The 22529-nt window shown below is 43.4% G+C and overlaps 1 protein-coding gene across 1 annotated transcript in view; it reads right to left on the bottom strand.

The window, feature by feature from the left end:
- LOC138967427 (guanine nucleotide exchange factor subunit RIC1-like) overlaps positions 1 to 22529 on the bottom strand; it is a 68894-nt gene that overhangs the window by 13020 nt on the left and 33345 nt on the right. The window contains exons 12-27 of the mRNA XM_070339977.1: positions 21097 to 21306; positions 19954 to 20154; positions 18181 to 18346; positions 16565 to 16806; positions 15710 to 15844; positions 14775 to 14871; positions 14222 to 14340; positions 13754 to 13800; positions 9942 to 10066; positions 9606 to 9748; positions 9043 to 9129; positions 6772 to 6856; positions 5983 to 6256; positions 3888 to 4070; positions 2340 to 2452; positions 1523 to 1741 (exon numbers count right to left, since the gene is read on the bottom strand). Coding sequence (XP_070196078.1) covers positions 1523 to 1741; positions 2340 to 2452; positions 3888 to 4070; positions 5983 to 6256; positions 6772 to 6856; positions 9043 to 9129; positions 9606 to 9748; positions 9942 to 10066; positions 13754 to 13800; positions 14222 to 14340; positions 14775 to 14871; positions 15710 to 15844; positions 16565 to 16806; positions 18181 to 18346; positions 19954 to 20154; positions 21097 to 21306 — 2446 coding nt within the window. The remainder of the gene's footprint in view (positions 1 to 1522; positions 1742 to 2339; positions 2453 to 3887; positions 4071 to 5982; positions 6257 to 6771; positions 6857 to 9042; positions 9130 to 9605; positions 9749 to 9941; positions 10067 to 13753; positions 13801 to 14221; positions 14341 to 14774; positions 14872 to 15709; positions 15845 to 16564; positions 16807 to 18180; positions 18347 to 19953; positions 20155 to 21096; positions 21307 to 22529) is intronic.

Here is a 22529-nt window from a genome sequence, read left to right on the forward strand (position 1 = left end):
TCACCCATAGTCACTTTGTTTTTCAACTTTGATCATCTCACCCATAGTCATTTTGTTTTTCAACTTTGATCATCTCACCCATAGTCACTTTGTTGTTCAACTTTGATCATCTCACCCATTGCCATTTTGTTGTTCAACTTTGATCATCTCACCCATAGTCATTTTGTTGTTCAACTTTGATCATCTCACCCATTGTCATTTTGTTGTTCAACTTTGATCATCTCACCCATAGTCATTTTGTTTTTCAACTTTGATCATCTCACCCATAGTCATTTTGTTGTTCAACTTTGATCATCTCACCCATAGTCACTTTGTTTTTCAACTTTGATCATCTCACCCATAGTCATTTTGTTGTTCAACTTTGATCATCTCACCCATAGTCATTTTGTTGTTCAACTTTGATCATCTCACCCATAGTCACTTTGTTTTTCAACTTTGATCATCTCACCCATAGTCATTTTGTTTTTCAACTTTGATCATCTCACCCATAGTCATTTTGTTGTTTAGACATTTGAAATTGATGCAAATTGATGAAGTTGCATAAAACTGTTGCAAGTGGGTAATAAAGTGAAACCTCTGTTCAAAGATCTAAAAAAAAGAAGAAGGGATTCATATAGACTTATTCCTTGTTAATGCCCGACTTCTTCTTCTTCTGCGTTCGTGGGCTGAAACTCCCATGTACACTCGTGTTTTTGCACGAGTGGAATTTTACGTGTATGACCGTTTTTACCCCGCCATTTAGGCAGCCATACGCCACTTTCGGAGGTAGCATGCTGGATATTTTTGTGTTTCCATAACCCACCGAACTCCGACATGGATTAGAGGATCTTTTCAGTGCGCACTTGGTCTTGTGCTTGCGTGTACACACGAAGGGGGATAAGCCACTAGCAGGTCTGCACATAAGTTGACCTGGGATATCGGAAAAATCTCCACTCTTAACCCACCAGGCGGCAGTGACCGGGATTCGAACTCACGACCTCCCGATTAGGAGGCCGACGTCTTACCACCATGCCACTGCGCCCGTCAGGTGTTCAAAGATCTAAAAAAAGAAGGGATTCATATAGACTTATCCCATGTTAATGCCTGACAAGATCTGAGATGGTGAGGCAAACTGTACAAGTTCGCACAAACGCGACAAAATGTCGCCAAAGTTTACATAAACAGGAAAGATCTCACCAAATAACAGCAAAGGTGAAGATAAAGCTCGGCGGCAGACCAAGGGGCGAAGCCAAAGTCCGTAGACAAAACAACAAGGCTGAAAACAGCCGGAGCGTACTTGAACAGCGACCAGACTTGTTGACGCTGAGATTTGGAATGACAATATGGCGGCGTATGCGCGCGCATACGGAAGTCAGACTAGCAATAGTCTGGCCTTATGGGATTGATCACTTTCTTTTTTAGAGTGGTCTCCCTTGTTACCAAGGGGACGCGTACAGCGTAACCAGCACTGAACTAGAGTTAATTGCTATTTGTGAGTTGGGTAAAGATATGTAATTCAAATGTGCCTTTAACCAACCCTTACTTTTGTTGTTAGACTGTGGCTTGAGTATGATGTCATCAGAAGTTGACGTCGACAGATTGATGTCCGACGGCCGCTGACGTAGCATCCCCATTTGGGTCAACACAGTTCCGTCATTGTGAGAGTTCAAGGTCGCCACATCCAAGGTCGGTTTTCCATCCTCTGCAGACGCAGGGAGCTCCTCGTCCAGGATGGGAGTTGAACTCAGTCTTGAGATGGACGCTAAATAAATAAGGTGAAAGGTTGTCTGGTCATGCTAATGACAATAACTGAATAAGGTATGACTATAGTATGGGCAATACAGAACTGGGATGCACAAGATTTAGAGAGCAGGTAACATTTTATTGTTCAATCATAGTCATGATAGTGTCAAACTTAAATAAACACATGACCGGAATGTTTTCTTTTGTGTTTTTTTCACATCACAACATCTCATAACTGTACATATATTCCTCCACTTTCAACAGGATAAAACAGAGTGGTATGCAGCATCAGACACAGATCATTAATTATTGAAGTAGGCTGGACAGCAGAGTAAAAGGAAATAGCAAACATGTTTACAGATTTAAGAACACACACACACACACACATGCAAGCGCACACACACACACACACACACACACAAAGACTCAAAAACAAACATAAGCACAGAGACCTAGCCATATCAATTCTTTGTGTGATGAAGACAAGGCAAACAGAAAGGCCCCCTGCTGTAACAGCCCTCATCTCCTCTATCTTATCCCACCCACAACCCCTACCACCTTTCTCCCAACCCCAAACACAGACAGGCATCATCAGTCAGAAATACTGTTGGTCATACTCTGCTTGATTTGCTGCAGAACGGAGGGAGACAAGACAGGCAGGGGCCACTGGAACTGTTTGTGGAGGTCTTTCAATGCCACCACAAAGTCCTCCACCTTTGCTGAACGCACTCTGCAAGATAACATACACAAAATAATGGCGAGTTTAGCACCTTGTAGTCAGACTTGCGATGAAATGACACAGCTGTACAAACAGTAAACAATAAAACAAAGTTCCAGTTTCAGGCGTGGGAATTGAAAATTGTAAAAAGGCTGAACATTTATAACTGAAGACGCGAAGCGTCAAGTCGACGGCGCGAAGCGCCTAGCCTTACTAGGGGGGTCCGGGGGCATGCCCCCCCGGAAAAAATTTTCTCCAAAGAACCCAGATGGTGCAATCTGGTGTCATCTGAGCTCCAAGTTTGCCATTAAATTCTGTTTTTAGAATCAGAGTTTTTAGTACCAATTTTTGCTTTTTTGAAGAAAAAAAATATATACATGTATTATATGGTTTAAATTTGTTAAAAAATTGATCTGTTGAGACAAACAGGAAAATGTAACTTGTAACACAATCTGTGCAATCTGGTTTACTTTCAAACATAAAAGTTCAAGTAACTGAGGCGGGCGGTAGCAGTGCGTGAACAAAGTACGGAAAGTTTTCGCAAAAGTAACCGGTGCTTTTTTTGTGTGCCTCCCCCCTTTATTTTTTCGGCGGACACTTTTGCTTTTTCGGCGGAACAAAAACAAATTCGGCGGAAATCTGCCGTTCGGCGGACAATTCCCATGCCTGAGTTTTCAGCCCAAGTTTTGCCACAAATGTTTAAAGGCACAGTCCTTCCTGTGGAAACAGTTCAGGATGTTGATTTTTGGTTTGTGTCCAAATGTAGGGGTGGCCAAATTACAAGTACAAGCCTGGTCAGATCTTACATGAGGACCGGCCTTTACCTTCTGCTATCGGTTCCAACTAAGACATAACAGGAGCCAATCGTCAATGTCAATGCTACTTGTTCTACAACTTCTAAGTATTTAGTCAAAACTCCCCAGCAAATCTGATTTATCATAAAATAAATCCAAAAACAAAGAGACTGCCAACGTTCCAAAATTCAGAATCAAAAAACAAGAATTATATCATATAAAAAAAAAATAAAAAAATAAAAAAATAAATAAATAAAAAAATAGACCTTGTTTTTTGATTCTGATTTATCATAAACGGTGTAAGCTAAGCAAACATCCGCACCCCTGGCACTTCAAGCATCCAAAATCTACTGCACACAGCAAGTGGCTCATATAATGTGCACTGGCTGGAAAAAAGAGAACCCAAACTTTTTGTCCAGATTTTTGTTTCTTAAGACAATACTTATAATAATGAGGACAAAAGTAGCTTGTTCATGTCAATGCTTGTTATTCGCTCAGGTGCCAGAAGATTGGTTTCTCATAACTCTCACTTACTCTATCGCACATGTCGTATGCTTTTAGAGCGCTTAGTTCTTTGTTTCTCAGACCTTAGACAATACTGTCACCAGCTGTAAGTCCCAGGTAACATGATCCCTAACTAATTAACTGCTTACCTTTCTCGTTTGAGCCATGAGACCAGGTGGAAGTCGTCCAGGTTGGCGGCAAACGACCCTAACGTTCTGAGCTGGTTGGAGGCGAGCAGCTTGCGAGCGTGCCGACCGAGTATCATGTCTATGTACACCTCCTCCGCCGTGGGTTCCTTGGCCTGTTTGCTTCCCCCTTTGTTACCCTGGGGCCTGGACAATTCAGACGTGACATGAATTAGAAGTTAATCCATGTCCGCGTTCGGTGGGTTATGGAAACACGAAAATACCCAGCATGCCTACTCAACGAAAGCGGAGTGAAGCTGGCTATGCTCTCAGAGTATAGTGTGGGGAACCCAAATGGGCAAACGAGCTCACACGTAACCAGAAAATTCTGGAACGCTGAAGAAGAAGTTAGATATACTTATTCAGGGAAAAAAGCTTATATCAATAGACGCTGTTCAGAAATAACTCTTGTCAGGTTTGTATGTGTTGTAAAAGAGTGAATACACTTGCTTTTATTGAGGCAAACTTTCCCCCATGACCTTATACTTGTATAGGCCAGTCACTAGCGAGGGGTGTGTCTGAAACAAATGGCCAAGGAGCATGTGTGGAAAGTTTGCCTCAACTAAAGCACTCTTTCACAACCCATACAAGCCCGACAGTTATTTCCGGAGTTCGTCTATTTGGAAGCTGCAAATCGTAAGAGTAATTCATTGGTATATGCTTAGTGCTGCAACAGTTGCCCTTTGTTGCCATTTCATCCAATAATTATATTCGTTATTGCAGATTTCACTTTTAAACTTAACTCCTCTTTTTGTCTTGGAAACGTTCTCATTCATGCTCATTATTTGTTTGTTTGTTTATTCATTTGTTTACATAGTTATATCTTCTTCTTCTTCTGCGTTCATGGGCTGAAACTCCCACGTACACTCAAGTTTTTTGCACGAGTGGAATTTTACGTGTATGACCGTTTTTTACCCCGCCATTTAGGCAGCCATACGCCGTTTTCGGAGGAAGCATGCTGGGTATTTTCATGTTTCTATAACCCACCGAACTCTGACATGGATTACAGGATCTTTTTTGTGCGCACTTGGTCTTGTGCTTGCGTGCACACACGGGGGTGTTCAGACACCGAGGAGAGTCTGCACACAAAGTTGACTCTGAGAAATAAATCTCTCGCCGAACGTGGGGACGAACTCACGCTGACAGCGGCCAACTGGATACAAATCCAGCGCGCTACCGACTGAGCTACATCCCCGCCCACATAGTTATATGATTTTCCTCATTAATTTACACACTTAATTATTTACTTTTTTACTTTTAAGTTCATATTACAGTGGAATCCCCCTTATAACTCATTGTCTCCAAGGTACGGATATATCCGTACCCACTCATATGGCTCTATCTGACTTGGTACGGATATATCCGTACACACAGTCACTTCAGTCGCTTCCTGTAACGTCGATCTAACGCCTGCATTCCACCGTGTTGATACACAGTTACTACAATTCTGAGTGACCTGCTGCAGCACAGCTGGTCTGGGCTAAAACATAGGTGGGGTAGAAAGTGTGAAGACACCCCCAACTGAGACTTCCTAATTGAAGACCTCCTCCCTTTTAACACCTTGCTCTTTTAGATTTTCTGTTCACAACCTCTGTAAATTTAATCAATCAATCAATATGAGGCTTATATCGCGCGTAATCCGTGGGTACAGTTCCAAGCGCAGGGATTTTATTTTTATTTTTATTTTTTATTTTTTATTTTTATTTTATGCAATTTATATCGCGCACATATTCAAGGCGCAGGGATTTATTTATGCCGTGTGAGATGGAATTGTTTTACACAATACATCACGCATTCACATCGGCCAGCAGATCGCAGCCATTTCGGCGCATATCCTACTTTTCACGGCCTATTATTCCATGTCACACGGGTATTTTGGTGGACATTTTTATCTATGCCTATACAATTTTGCCAGGAAAGACCCTTTTGTCAATCGTGGGATCTTTAACGTGCACACCCCAATGTAGTGTACACATTTACCACTATTTTAAGACTCCCGCCTTTTCAAGAGCAAGTTTGAGGTCTTAAAAGGGGGGTTCCACTGTACATATTTCCATACCAGTCCACTAGCCTCTTGCCAGCGTTGATGAGAGAGTCCGACACCGTGTGTTTCACTTTCTCTTTGGTCCTGGGGGTTTCTCTGCCGACACCCTCAGAGGGCCCAGCGATGCTCGACGTTCGCATGCGTCCCACGTTGCTCACATTGGAGTAGCTGAACGCACTGGAGTCCTCTTCCGGCGAGCGAGGGGGGGTGGGGAAAGTGGCGTGAGAACTGGAGCCGGAGAAACGATTGAACGTGGTGGCGGCGATGGGAGAATCTGTGTCGTTTGGATCTGACAAAAATAAATTGAGAGAAGAGAGTGAAAATCATGCAGCTTGAGTCTCATTCAGCAGTTTGTGTCAATAGTAGGCATTCCCAAAAGAAAAGGATCATTCAACATCAAATCAAGTCAAAAGGATCATTCAACATCAAATCAAGACAAACCACATCCTGTGGATCACTCACACCCTATCTCACCATCTCTCCATTCCTCGAATCTCCCTCTCTTGACAACATTTTGGGGAGTTTTCTACATTTCACAAAATGTTAATAAGGTAAAATGCTAGTTTGGAGGGGGGTGGGGGGGGGGAGGGTTTAGGGAGGGACTGTAGTTCCTGCTTCTCAGGATTTAAGTAAACCAGAAAAATAATCAATATAACAAAAACCTCATCACAATGTTGGCTTTGACTGATGCTCAACGTGTATGAATGATGTGCAAGTGGAGCTTTTCTTCACAAAATACAGTCTAGCGTTCACTCCAGCTCATTTCACTGAGAACATAGCCATTTGTCTTGGGACATAACTCACCTATAGCTTTGAGGAAGCGCACAAGATCCCGACACAGATCCCAGCAGTTGCCGTTGAGTGCCGAGTCCAGCAGAAGTGTGGCATGCTGAAAAAGACGTTAAAAACATTAACACCAACGCACAGCAAAAGCAGGAGCGAAAGGGAACAAAAACGTAATGGTGACTGCAGGGATAACTGCCCTTTTTATTTTCGATTTGTATCTCGCAGTTCAAATGCTTGTTCCATCCATAATTTAAGCTTCACAGCCAATGAACTAACCACGGCAATTCCCAGGGCTTCATTTCTGCCTCCTTAGCTGCAGGCAGGCTGAGCTATTTTTAGAATCCTTTCCACCACCGCTCTACACGGCAGTGCTGGCCACAGACTGTTAAGTACCATCTTCCGCGGAAGCATTTGGGTATAACAAGCAAGCGAGCTTAACAGTGTGCTAGTTGCAGCTGTTAGTAGCCTCTGCCTTGACTTTTTTTTAACTCGCACTAAAATTCAGGCCAGGAATATCATGTCTTTATTATTCATTTAGCTTGGGAAGTACAGTGGAACCCCCTTTCAAGACCTTCACAAATCGGAGAAAATCAGGTCTTAAAGGGAGGGAGTCTTAAAGGGAGGGAGTCTTAAAAGGGGGGAGTCTTAAAAGGGAGGGAGTCTTAAAAGGGAGGGAGTCTTAAAAGGGGGAGTCTTAAAAGGGGGAGTCTTAAAAGGAGGGAGTCTTAAAAGGAGGGAGTCTTAAAAGGGGGGAGTCTTAAAAGGGGGGAGTCTTAAAAGGAGGGAGTCTTAAAAGGGAGGGAGTCTTAAAAGGAGGTAGTCTTAAAATGGAGGGAGTCTTAAAAGGAGGGAGTCTTAAAAGGAGGGAGTCTTAAAATGGAGGGAGTCTTAAAAGGAGGGAGTCTTAAAAGGGGGAGTCTTAAAAAGGAGGGAGTCTATAAAAGTAGGGAGTCTTAAAAGGAGGGAGTCTTAAAAGGAGGGAGTCTTAAAGGGAGGGAGTCTCAAAGGGAGGGAGTCTTAAAGGGAGGGAGTCTTAAAAGGGAGGGAGTCTTAAAAGGAGGGAGTCTTAAAAGGGGGAGTCTTAAAAGGGGGGAGTCTTAAAAGGAGGGAGTCTTAAAAGGGGGAGTCTTAAAAGGAGGGAGTCTTAAAAGGAGGGAGTCTTAAAAGGGGGGAGTCTTAAAAGGAGGGAGTCTTAAATGGAGGGAGTCTTAAAAGGAGGGAGTCTTAAAAGGGAGGGAGTCTTAAAAGGAAGGGAGTCTTAAAATGGAGGGAGTCTTAAAAGGAGGGAGTCTTAAAATGGAGGGAGTCTTAAAAGGAGGGAGTCTTAAAATGGGGGTAAATTTATAGAGGTTATGAATAGAACATGTGAGAAAGCAGGGTCTTAAAAAGGGGAAGTCTTAAATTGGGGGTCTTAAAAGGGGGGTTCCACTGTATATATTCACATACAGCAGCAAGGTGGAAGAGAAACAGAAACAAGTCGCGTAAGGCGAAAATACAATATTTAGTCAAGTAGCTGTCGAACTCACAGAATGAAACTGAACGCAATGCCATTTAGCGCGGTAGTGGTTACGCTATGCTGCATAGCACGCTTTTCTGTACCTCTCTTCGTTTTAACTTTCTGAGCGTGTTTTTAATCCAAACATATCATATCTATATGTTTTTGGAATCAGGAACCGACAAGGAATAAGATAAAAGTGTTTTTAAATTGATTTGGACAATTTAATTTTGATAATAATTTTTATATATTTAATTTTCAGAGCTTGTTTTTAATCCGAATATAACATATTTATATGTTTTTGGAATCAGCAAATGATGGAGAATAAGATAAACGTAAATTTGGATCGTTTTATATTATTTTGTTTTACAATTTTCAGATTTTTAATGACCAAAGTCATTAATTAATTTTTAAGCCACCAAGCTGAAATGCAATACCGAAGTCCGGGCTTTGTCGAAGATTACTTGACCAAAATTTCAACCAATTTGGTTGAAAAATGAGGGCGTGACAGTGCCGCCTCAACTTTCACGAAAAGCCGGATATGACGTCATCAAAGACATTTATCAAAAAAATGAAAAAAACGTTCGGGGATTTCATACCCAGGAACTCTCATGTCAAATTTCATAAAGATCGGTCCAGTAGTTTAGTCTGAATCGCTCTACACACACACACACACACAGACACACAGACACACACACACACGCACATACACCACGACCCTCGTTTCGATTCCCCCTCGATGTTAAAATATTTAGTCAAAACTTGACTAAATATAACAAAAAACGATTGAGTACCTGTCTACTGACGATGGGTTTCTCCAGGTTCTGGAGAATGATGAGGTAGGTTGCGGCTGTGGTCAGGTTTTCTTTGATTAGACACTCCTGGAAAAACAATGCCACCCATGGAATTTCTTGCCCTGCTTTTAAGACGCCCACTCCGTTCTTGTGAACACAATTCATGCAAGCCAAGCAAGAACAAGAAAATGATCTTCTCCCACTCCTCAACACTTGGGCAGCATTTCATGTCTTTGAGAGTCAGCTGAGAAAATGTTTGAACTTTCTTCTTCTTGTGGATCACACGTCTACTGTCAGACCCGACAGGGAGACAAATGAGGAATGTTTTAACCAATCGTGCACTCAGTACTGTTAACTCCAACTCTCAAATTTACCATTCAGCAAATACTCAAGCCAAAATAGCAGACATACATACACTCCAAACTGTGGTACAGTGCATTAACTCACAGCATGAAGTTCATCATTTTCTCTCACTGTGTTTTTGAAGCTAATGTCGCAGAAATTCTACTCTGTTCTACACACATTTCAAGTCATTCATTCATCAGCTAACATACACCCCCCACCTCAAAGAGGTCCTTGGGGTTGCCGACTGTAGAGAAGAGGTAGGGCCACAGTGCCACCTCTGTTTTACGCGCACAGTGCACGATGGTCTGAAGGTACTCGGGGAACTCCTGGATGAACGCCACCACTCGCGGCAACAACGGGTCTGAAATGAAAAATTTTAAAACATTAGCTTCATCCTTATAATATGACCACAGTCAACAGGAAACAGGGAAAGCACCTCAAATGTCATACTTTAACTGAACATCTTACAGCTCCATCTACAATCAAATTATAAAATCTTCTGTTTCAGGATAAATCATCCCTTATTGCCACATATACAAAGTGATCCGACTGACCAGGAATGGGTTCTTTGGACGTGGCCTCAGCCTCCAGCACTTCGTGTAACAGAAGTTCCAGGACGTGCGGGAAGTACGTCAACTCTGTGCAGCTCCGTGCCAACTCCAGTGCGTTCACTCCAAGACTGTGGAATTCAAATACCTAATTGTCATTTGTGCAAAAGCAAAAATAGAAATGTTTACGTGTACACACAAGATATTTCATGCTTTCAATTTGCGTTTACTGAACAATGGCACAATACGGAAGTATAAGGACTGTATCTTATTAAATACGAACACAAACAAGGTTTCAGAGTGAACAACCTAGGCTACTCTTGCTGAAACTCATCAGATTCTTCTTAGTCAATCAATCAATCAATGAGTCTTATATCGCGCATATTCCGTGGGTACAGTTCTAGGCGCTCTGCAGTGATGCCGTGTGAGATGAAATTTTATACGGCCAGTAGATTGCAGCCATTTCGGCGCATATTTACCTTTCACGGCCTATTATTCCAAGTCACACGGGTATAGGTAGACAATTATTAACTGTGCCTAAGCAATTTTGCCAGGAAAGACCCTTTTGTCAATCGTGGGATCTTTAACGTGCACACCCAATGTAGTGTACACGGGGGGAGGTTCGGACACCGAAGAGAGTCTGCACACAAAGTTGACTCTGTGAAATAAATTTCCGCCGAACCTGGGATCGAACTCACGCTGACAGCGGCCAACTGAATACAAATCCAGCGCGCTACCAACTGAGCTACATCCCCGCCCGTGTCCTTCAATAAACAGAGTTTGACTTAATCAATTGATCTTATACATTTTCTGTAACCACTCGAAACTCTGAAAGACAGACCTCTCCAGTGCATGCCCTACTAATGACTACACTATACAATCTCTGTATCTTACCATGATGTCTACTACAAAAGCAGAACAGTGATACTTTGTATAAGTTTAACACTTTCGCGACGGGACACTGATAAATCAGTAACCGCGCTGACACGCCCATGGACGGGACGCGCATTTTTCAGTACCAGTCATACAAGGTACAAGACTCGTGATTGCTTCCCGGTTTTTGAAGATTGCAATAAATTGAGTTGTTTCCCTTGATACACGTGGTTTTCTCTTCCGGCTTGATCAAATTAGTGCAGATTTGCGTGGTGTTTTCGAACAAAAAAAATGAATCGAAGGCGAGCCTTGTCACGGGAGGAGATTCTCCGGATGTTGGATCTTGAGGATCCTGTAGATCATGATACATCGTGTCGTTTTAGCCTCAAGAAAGCGATAATAGCAGTGATATTGAGGCAGAAACAGTCCCGTTGTTGCTAGTACGAGTCGGCAAACTACACGCGGTAGGGGGTGATACTGCTAGACGAACATGTATCTCGGAATCGTGCAGGAGCTATGGGGGCGTGGCAGCACTGATAACAATGGATGGCTGGAGCCTTCAAATCCTTTTGGAATTGTTCATAGGTGTACAGTTGGTACTTTGTTGTGAAAATGTGACTTATATTCAATATGGATTACCTAGACATCATTTGGTGAGTGTTACAGTTTTGTTTCATTTGAGTCAGGATGCTGTGAGTGAATACGTGATTTGCTTGTTTTTTTCTTTGTACAGTCTCCTTATTTCTGTGTACAATGTTAACAATATTTCAGCTAATTCATAGGTTTTACACCTTGTTTGGTTATAACATTATTTATAATACTTTCTGTTAAAAAATAACTTTTAAAAAAAGCAGTGGAAAATAAAACACACACAAAAAAACGTTAAAAAACACAAATTATCCCCCTTTCACCCCCCTTTCACCCCCCTTTGCTAAAACAAATCGCGTGACAAACTTATAAATAGCACGACTGAACTGGGCATCCATTTTTGAATTAGTACACAAAATTTGGTGGTGATTGGACTTAATTCAAGCTTGCTAGACAGATTTCTTTACAGTTACTGATTTTTGGGAAGTTTCTTGGTGGCAAGCTTGGGCAGGCAGGACGTTAACGCCGTGGCAGTGCTAGTCACAATAGTGTTAACCCTTGACATCCCATATCGACAGACTTCAGATAAAGAAAAGAAAATAAAAGGCAGATTCTGGGTTGTAATTGCACCCAAAGTGAAGATGAAACAAAATCAAAAAGCAGCTAACTACTCCAACATGCATCAGTAATTAATTCAGAACCAGATTAAAAAATATATATAAAACTAAAAGGCACAAAAACAAAAATAAAAGTCAAAAACAGTAGTTTGCTTGCTATCATCAAATCACTAAAGCATTTAACTACATGATATCAACTAGGGATGAGCGATGGGAGGGGAGGGGGAGGGGGAGTACTTCTATTTTTTTTCAAAATCTAAACTAATCCCATCATGCTATTCATAATTGTAATTCAATCAAGTTGGCGTTTTAATGAAACAGATCCTGTGATTGGTCAGAATGCCCCAATTCATTTAAAATTACCGGTCATTAATTGTCGATAACCACTCGCTAAAAAATCCATTAACAACCTGCTGGCGAGGCGCATTGATACAGCCTCAACTAGTCTCGGTTAGCTTTGAGGGTCATTTTACAAGTAGGAAATATGAAGGCCAACGAAATACCGAGACCATAAGGTATGCGAAGTGATGACGTCGAATACGTGACGTAAGTTAATGCATGAATTCTTCCGGACTACGTCAGTCAATTCCAAAGATCGCTTTTGTGAGGAAAAGAATTTGTTTTAGAGTTTGCTGTCCAGAAACCCGTCAAAAAAGAAGGGAAAATGTGTGTGAAAGAAAACAAAACAGGAGCAGAGTGATACGATAGGAATACAGAGACATATTTCTTGGGACTTGACCCTTGCAGGTAGGTGGACTGAAAGTAGTGTGTGAACAGAACAGAACCAATTCTGTCTGTTTACCATCGCATGAAAGCAAGAAAGAGATCGTCGTCAGATTGAATAACAATAACATTAACATGCTTCAATTTGAAATTGCTCGGTCTTCATCGTGGGTTGACGCCCGACCAAAGTCTAATTGAAGCCCGACAGATTTGCTTCGCTCCGTCGGACTTCAATTAGCTTTTGTCGGGCGTCAATCCCCGATGAAGACCTCGAAGTTTGAAATGGAAGCATGTTAATGTGTAATTGAACTACACATTTGAGTATTCATTCATGATTCAATAAAAATCTTTGTCAAATTTGCGACATTTGTCAAACAGGAAACCCATGCAGTGTTGTTCTAAAGTATGGAACTCTTCCCCCATGTCTGTATTGAACACCCAGAGCAAGGAAATGTTTTCTGTCCCCATCACACAAACCTGAAGGTACCAAACTTCCTGAGAGTTAGTAGATATAAGCAGAAATAGTATGAGTACACATCATGACCAACAGCAACAAAAAATCCATTGTACCATCAAGTAAGCACTTACATAACTACACAACACAAAGATCACACACGCAAAATGAGAACAATTTAGTAAACAATGAAGTGCAACAGCAGCTATATAAAAACAACACCAGACCATCCCATACCATAAATATTACGAATAGGATTAAAGTGTTAATCCCAGGCCTCGGTCTTCGGTCATTGACGCATACTTCTTTGATTCGATGCATTGTTCCGACTCCTGGCTGGTCGACAATCCCATAGTTTTCACATGTGAGAGCTCTTCTGACTTCAAAACGGTTATAGGGCAATTGGACCCACAAATGTCCAACTGACCTATTATCCTCTAAGTCTGGGAACAACACTTTGATTACTGCAGGAACACAACCAATGTCAACATAAATAACGCATACAGAAGGAACAAATGCCATTTTCTGTTGCCAAAGAATGTGAAAGTAGTGAATCTACTCACTTCCTCCTGAGCAGTTGCCGAAGAATGTGATGCAGGTAAATTTGACTCTGCAACAGAACGCACACAATCAGTAATGAGTGAATTGTTTTGTTTTCTTCTTTTTTTCCTACCTATTCATCACAATTTGATTTTGAAACATACTATAAAAGCAGCTCACTCACATACTGTGACACACACATGCACGCTCGCTTGCTCACTCACACACACACACTCACTCACCAACCCGCTAGCGCACGCGCACACACACACACGCACGCACGCATGCACAAACAAGCGCACACACGCACATGCACACACACACACACACACACATTTTCCTCTCAGGACTTCACACACACACACCATCATCGTACGCAACATGAAACACTGAACTGATCAGACAAAAACTCGAACCTAAACCTATCAAAAAATAAAAAACTCAAAGACAAATATTTCAACTCTCCAAGATACAATTATGCAAGTACGTACAGTTCTCTCCAGTGTGCAGAAGGGCATGTCGTAGTCGTGGGGGTTGCCAGGGGAGCTAATGTTGTAGGTCACTGCGTCACACGCAGCTCCCAGTATCACAGCGTCTTCAAACAACACCGCTGCACACATCATGAAAAAAAGTTCAATACTTTTTTTCCCACAGGCATGAAAGAAAATCTGTGGAAGTTTTTTGAAAATACACTTTCCAAACATTAATATTCAGCAAAACAACATTTGAGAGAAAAGTAACCCTGTCCATTTAGAAACCCTCTTGAGGATTTTTTGGCTTAATTAAATATTTGTTTGTTTGTTGGGTTTAATCGAGCATCTATTGGAAAAGTACACAATGAAAATATTCAGAATCAACAATAAGATAAAAGCTTATAGTCCATTTGTTTAAATTTAGTAACATCTCCCCCCCCCCCCCCCCCCCCACCCCCAACCCTCATTTCTAACTATTTTGCCCTTACCACTGTTCACAGTATAACTTTGCTTTAGTAAGGAAATAAAACCAACTCAAACACACAAAAACAGTGTGAAAGAAGCTACTCACCCAGCGGGTAGATGTCGACTCTGAACGGCAGCATGATCCTCCGTGACATGAAGTTGTGGGCCTTTCCTTCGTTACGTGGGAACAGGGGAAGCCACACCTACACACACAAACAGCTGACAACACTCTAATACAATCACATCTCTCGGCGTAACTTGAGTCACAGTAAAGCTGACATTATCAACAGATGTCTGTAATGTACTAGTGTGAACTGTGATCAAAACTACTGCATGGAAGACCAGAAAAGCTCAGAGGAACGTCTTGGTTTCTTTCTTTATTTGGTGTTTAACGTCGTTTTCAACCGTTCAAGGTTATATCGCGACGGGGAAAGGGGGAGATGGGATAGAGCCACTTGTTAATTGTTTCTTGTTCACAAAAGCAACGTCTTGGTTCAAAGGAAAAGATCTTTGAAATTTAATTAGTATGTTCCCTTACCTATTTCTCCATCCAGCCCCCTTCCATCCACCCATCCCCCCCCCCCAGCCCACATCCTTCAAACCACTCATACATGTATCTGGATTAAAATATACTCAGTTCAATCATACAACATTCACATTACAAGCATGTTGACATGCACATTTATCCCTTTTCTATCCACGTTGAATGCTTTTTCCCAAAACCCGAAATTACATACACAATCTTCCCCTAAACTCATTGTCTCCCAGGTACGGATATATCCGTACCCACTCATATGGCTCTATCTGACCAGGTACGGATATATCCGCTCAGACTGTTAGCTTCAGTCACTTCCTGTACTGTCGATCTGACGCCTGCATTCCAGCGTATTGATATACTGTTACTACACAGTTACTACAATTCTGAGTGACCTGCTGCAACACAGCTGGTCTCGGCTTAAAAAAACGTGGTCAACATAGGTGGGGTAGAAAGTGTTAATGAACAAACCATAAGCATAAAAAAATCTACAATATTGAACAGACCTTCATGCCATGAGCTCCACATCCCAGCCAGAGGGCGTCCATCAGCTGAAGCTTTCCCAGGTTGGCGCGCGTTGTGGTCCACAGGTTTTCCACAGACGTCGCCACAACTGAGGGCTGGCAGAACGGTAGCTGTGACTGGAACCCAAAATTTCCATTTCATTTCCATTACTTTATTATCCCGCTGCTGGGAATTCAGGCCGCTTCCTCCCAGTGAAGAGCTAGCAGCAACAAGAGTCGCTTCCTCCCAGTGGAGAGCTAGCAGCAACAAGAGTCGCTTCCTCCCAGTGGAGAGCTAGCAGCAACAAGAGTCGCTTCCTCCCAGTGGAGAGCTAGCAGCAACAAGAGTCGCTTCCTCCCAGTGGAGAGCTAGCAGCAACAAGAGTCGCCAAACCCTTTTATGCCCTTGTGGTGACACGAGGTTGGGACATGGATACCGTCTGAGTCTGCACATCAAGTTGACCCAAGTCCGCCCCAGCCTGGATTCGAACCCGTGACCCCAGAATCACAATTCCGGAGCTTTACTAACTGAGATAAATATTGCTGCCAGGGGGAATGCAACTCATTTCATTGATCCATTCATTCGGGAGTTCTTTGCAACTTGAAACAGACATGAAAGAATTGGGTTTTATTTTTCATGGAAGAGACATCCTAGTTATCTCAAGAGTCTAATAATATGCCAACAAGGGTGGCTAACAAAGGGGTACTGCATGTACATAAGCATTTCTCTCCAAAGTCCCCTAACATTTCTTCAGAGAAACTTCAACAAAAATGTATTATGCCACATTGTGACACAGGGGTGGGACATGGATACCCACTCTGAGTCTGCACATACAGTTTTGCATATAAAGCACACACCACTCTGGATTTATGGTTTTCGTTGTTCTGTCGTATCTGAGGCCCTGAGTGATCTCGTTGAAACATCAGCAGCTTTCCTGAGACGTTGAGCAGCAGTGACTCCGCCTCTCGTGACGTGTGCTGGATCTTTGACCCTGACTCGGAGGTCAAGGACGTGAGAAAGACGCCAGCCACGCACAGAGGGTGGGGGATAAAAGAACTGACAGATACTTCTTGCACTTTGTTGATCTGGACTGACGGATCTGAAACACACCAAAATTGAATTGAATTAATTTTGTTTTTAAACCCACCTGTTTCTGTATTACATTTTTCGAAGGCATGCTGTGATCTGACAATATCATTTGAGCTGTACGGAGGAAAGGAGGACCTGGAGAAGACAGTATCATTTGTCTCGCTGTCCGGTCTACCAGTATTGACTTTTTCTTTTCTTTATTTGGTGTTTAACGTCGTTTTCAACCACGAAGGTTATATCGCGACGGGGGAAAGGGGGGAGATGGGATAGAGCCACTTGTCAATTGTTTCTTGTTCACAAAAGCACTAATCAAAAATTTGCTCCAGGGGCTTGCAACATAGTACAATATATTACCTTACTGGGAGAATGCAAGTTTCCAGTACAAAGGACTTAACATTTCTTACATACTGCTTGACTAAAATCTTTACAAAAATTGACTATATTCTATACAAGAAACACTTAACAAGGGTAAAAGGAGAAACAGAATCCGTTAGTCGCCTCTTACGACATGCTGGGGAGCATCGGGCAAATTCTTTCTCGTCCCAACCAATATGGGACTCCCCCTAACCCGCGGGGGGTCCAGTATTGACGTGTGATTGACAAGAAGAAGAAGAAGGCATGCTATGTGAGTTCTGTTGTTTGTTTCACTGAAAGGAACATTGACACTCTCAAATAACAGACGGATCATCTCTCTGACAAAACTATTTGTTGTGCAATGACACCCTAGTTGATGCTAGTTTTTGACCTTTGTTTGTTTGTTTGTTTGCTTAACGCCCAGCCGACCACGAAGGGCCATATCAGGGCGGTGCTGCTTTGACATATAACGTGCGCCACACACAAGACAGAAGTCGCAGCACAGGCCTCATGTCTCACCCAGTCACATTATTCTGACACCGGACCAACCAGTCCTAGCACTAACCCCATAATGCCAGACGCCAGGCGGAGCAGCCACTAGATTGCCAATTTTAAAGTCTTAGGTATGACCCGGCCGGGGTTCGAACCCACAAACCTCCCGATCACGGGGCGGACGCCTTACCACTAGACCAACCGTGCCGGTAGTTTTTGACCTAAATTTCTTGACTACTGATAAACTGCTATACCAGAGGTTCTACACAGACAAACTTTTACAAGAGAGGTTGGACAACACCAACTGTATCACTTATTTATTTATGAGGTTTTTTCTTAAAATTTTTTCTGAAGATCAAACATTCATCAAAAGCTACAAAAGACATACAAACATACAGCCAGCCAGCCAGCCAGCGAGACAAGACAGCAAGACAAACAAACAAACAAACAAACAGACAGACTGACAGACATACTGACACAGACAGACAGACAGACAGACAGACAGACAGACAGACAGATAGATATTTAAGTAACTCACTTGGCTGAGTGCTTTTCCGTTCCAGACTGAAGATGATGACGTGGCTGTCGGCACAGAAGATGATGAGAGAGTCGCGGAACGTGTTGAGAAGCAGTACAGGGGAGGGAACCTTGCACACCTGAGCAAACGTGTTGTCCAGCTTACAGCTTCGGGGGTAACACCGCACCTGCAACAGGTATTATCAATTCTTTACTCAAATGCCAGGGAAACGCTTTAGGTGTGTGTAACAGTAGAACACTGTAAGTATTATAAATTCTTGTGCTTATTACACAGTCTTAATCTCACAATGGTTGCATCACCGTGCATTTTTCACACAGAGAATGTACATCTTTTGTCCGTTTCTTGCAGTTGCAGTAGAAGTAAAACCTAGGAGATTGACATCATCATTAAAGGTACTGAACTTGTCAAATCCAGGTGCACGCACCACATCATGCACACAAAGACACGTCACTAAGCAAACTATGTCAGACGTCATCATGAGTTTGTGTAAAACAAAATGGAAGCCGGAATCACTCAGTTGAATCGAACTCCGACCAAACACCACGTAATAACTAGGTTAATTTATGCACTCGCGTGAACAAGAAACTGTCGAGCTTCACAGATGTCATCGTTGGGTAGTTTTGGGTTTGTTTTACTACCATAGGAGGATTTTTGAACTGTAAATGCACTCAGCTGCAACCAAAACGCAAAACGAAGGCTGTGAGCTGCACTGTGCCTTTAACAGAAGTTGCAAATGTTTCCATTTTTATCACTTCATCATCCAGTTGTTGGGAAATGCGGGTCACTTCTTCCAAACGGAAAGCCAGCAACAAAAAGAGTCGCACTACCCATGTGTGATCCGTGTTAAGTTTCAATCAGCCATTTCTGCTTTAAGACAGAACGACCAAGGTCTTTTACATGGCACTGTGGTAACACCGGGCTGGGACATAGATATTGTCTCTGATTTTGCACATAAACTTGACCCGTGTCAATCCGGCCTGAAGTCGAACCCGTGACCCAAGTCAAGTGCTCTATCAAGTGAGCTACCAGGGCTGAGGTGCACGAGAAAGTTGACACCCCAAAAAGAGCCAGCCGCGGTTTCAACCAACCCGTTGCGGCTGGCTCCCGATGGTGTTGTAACTTTCCCATGCACCTCAGTTTCAACCAACCCCTTGCGGCTGACTCCCAATGGTGTTGTAACTTTCCCATGCACCTCAGTTTCAACCAACCCGTTGCGGCTGGCTCCCGATGGTGTTGTAATTTTCCCATGCACCTCAGTTTCAACCAACCCGTTGCGGCTGGCTCCCAATGGTGTTGTAACTTTCCCATGCACCTCAGTTTCAACCAACCCGTTGCGGCTGGCTCCCGATGGTGTTGTAATTTTCCCATGCACCTCAGTTTCAACCAACCCGTTGCGGCTGGCTCCCGATGGTGTTGTAATTTTCCCATGCACCTCAGTTTCAACCAACCCGTTGCGGCTGGCTCCCAATGGTGTTGTAACTTTCCCATGCACCTCAGTTTCAACCAACCCGTTGCGGCTGGCTCCCGATGGTGTTGTAATTTTCCCATGCACCTCAGTTTCAACCAACCCGTTGCGGCTGGCTCCCGATGGTGTTGTAACTTTCCCATGCACCTCAGTTTCAACCAACCCGTTGCGGCTGGCTCCCGATGGTGTTGTAATTTTCCCATGCACCTCAGTTTCAACCAACCCGTTGCGGCTGGCTCCCGATGGTGTTGTAACTTTCCCATGCACCTCAGCCCTGGTACCCAATGTGCATGTTGCGGTTCACTCACCTCATCTCTCTGTCCTGGGATGTTGTAACACGCCAACACCATGAAGTCTTTCCACCAGGTTATCCCTCCTGACACCACCATGTCTCGCTCCTGCGTCTCGTTGCCGAAGAGCTTCCACTTGCGGTTGAATAGAGCGTAGTGCGCAAACCCCGTCTTCCCTGCCACCGCCACACACTGACCTGCGCGATCCACCGCTGAGTACTGAAAAAAGATACCGCACAATCTCTTTTAGAATTGGAGCTTCTTCTTCTTCTTCTTCTGTGTTCATGGACTGAAACTCCCACATACACTCATGTTTTGCTTGATTGGGTTTTTACGTGTATGACAATTTCTACCCTGCCATTTACGCAGCAATACGCCAATTTTTGGGGACGCATGCATGCTGGGTAATTTCGTGTTTCTATAACCCATCCAGGATCTTTTCCATGCACACTTGGTCTTGTGCTTGCGTTGACACACAAAGGGAGCAGCTAGGTATGCACATAAGTTAACCTGAAAGTTTAGAAAATTGGAGCAAACATGGATGCAAAAGTACGAACTTCAGAATACTTTTAATGCCAAGAAAACGAAAGTATACCTTGAGGACTTCCTCGTTCAAATATTTCTGGGTCAACAGTTCTTCACTCAAATGCTAGGGAAACGGTTTAGATGTAACAGTAGAACATTGTAAAACATGTTTGTCTGCATGGTAACCAACACAGCCCTGCTTATCCTATGGGGCACATGGCATGGACAAATCTGGTTTTCTCAGATTTGTTTGTTTGTTTGTTTGTTTGCTTAACGCCCAGCCGACCACGAAGGGCCATATCAGGGCGGTGCTGCTTTGACATATAACGTGCGCCACACACAAGACAGAAGTCGCAGCACAGGCTTCATGTCTCACCCAGTCACATTATTCTGACACCGGTCCTAGCACTAACCCCATAATGCCAGACGCCACTAGATTGCCAATTTTAAAGTCTTAGGTATGACCCGGCCGGGGTTCGAACCCACGACCTCCCGATCACCGGGCGGACGCCTTACCACTAGGCCACCCGTGGCGGTTTTTCTCAGATTTGTGGAGGTCTCAAAAGGGGATTCCACTGTAGCACTGTAGCACTGTAGCACTGTAGCACTGTATCACTGCCTTGCCAGGATACTCACTCTGATGGGCCAGTTGCTGGCGAGATAGCTGTGTGAGATAGGGATGATCTGCCATTGCTTGTTGCCGATGAACGGGTGACTGCCATTGGAGTAGGAGGAGCTGCCTCCCCAGAACGACGTATGGTGATGACTAGACGCCCGCCAGATTGTGTCGCCCGTACTCATGTACAGCTTGTCTTCTCCTTGCAAGAACACGTGTTCGTGGTTTGACTGTGGACACACAGCATGAATATTATGTCAAGTTTACTTCAGTCAAACTCGTCTATAATGACGACCCTAAGGACCGACCCAAACTGGTCTATAATGACGACCCCAAGGACCGACCCCAACTAGTCTATAATGATGACCCCAAGGACCGACCCAAACTGGTCTATAATGATGACCCTAAGGACCGACCCAACTAGTCTATAATGACGACCCCAAGGACCGACCCCAACTAGTCTATAATGACGACCCCAAGGACCGACCCAAACTGGTCATTATAGACAGGTGGTGTCTGTGGAAAGGGGAATTATATAGAAGAAAAACTTGTCTGGGATCTTTGGGAAGGTCGTTGTTGGAAAATGGTCGCTTTCAAGAGTTGGTCGCAGAGGCACGTGCATATATGTTTAGAATCTTTTAAGCAGCTAATTGATACAAAGATAAACAGGGAGAGTTTTATGAGCAGATTAATCCAGGCTGCACATGTGCCGTACAAACTCAACTGTGAATACAGACAAAGACAGCCAGGCACAGGGTAAGGCACAGATACACAGAAACACAAAATATGAATGGTAATACATGTACACTCCTCCCCCCCCCCCCCCCTCCCTCCCCCCAGTGTAGATGCACCAAGATGTGCTCTCTCTCTCTCTCTTGCCCCCCGCCCTCCCCCCCCCCACACACACACACTACACATCATTCATTGTCAGTTTGAAGAGTGACAGCTTGCACTGACAAAAGCTCTGAAAGATCTATGAAATCAAGGAATTTCATTTTGCATGTAAACCATTGGTGCTCAACTGTCACAGCTTGCACTAACAGACAGCTCTGTCGTCACTATCAAAACACTTTAATTCTGCATGAAAACCTTTGGCGCAGTTAAACCAGATAATTTTAGCATTTGCACAAAGAATAACATCTGTCACATCAGTGAGAAGTTGAGATCGCTAGGCGCTTATACAGTCACATTAAAGGCACACGCCTTCCTGTGCAAATACCTCAGCTTGCCGTCTCAGATCTGGCCAGGCTACGACCATATCACTCCTTCCCGTGCAAATACCTCAGCTTGCCGTCTCAGATCTGGCCAGGCTACGACCATATCACTCCTTCCCGTGCAAATACCTCAGCTTGCTGTCTCAGATCTGGCCAGGCTACGACCATATCATTCCTTCCCGTGCAAATACCTCAGCTTGTTGTCTCAGATCTGACCAGGCTACGACCATATCACTCCT

Source organism: Littorina saxatilis, linkage group LG5 (genome assembly GCF_037325665.1).
Source record: "Littorina saxatilis isolate snail1 linkage group LG5, US_GU_Lsax_2.0, whole genome shotgun sequence".
In the NCBI taxonomy this organism is placed as follows: domain Eukaryota; kingdom Metazoa; phylum Mollusca; class Gastropoda; order Littorinimorpha; family Littorinidae; genus Littorina; species Littorina saxatilis.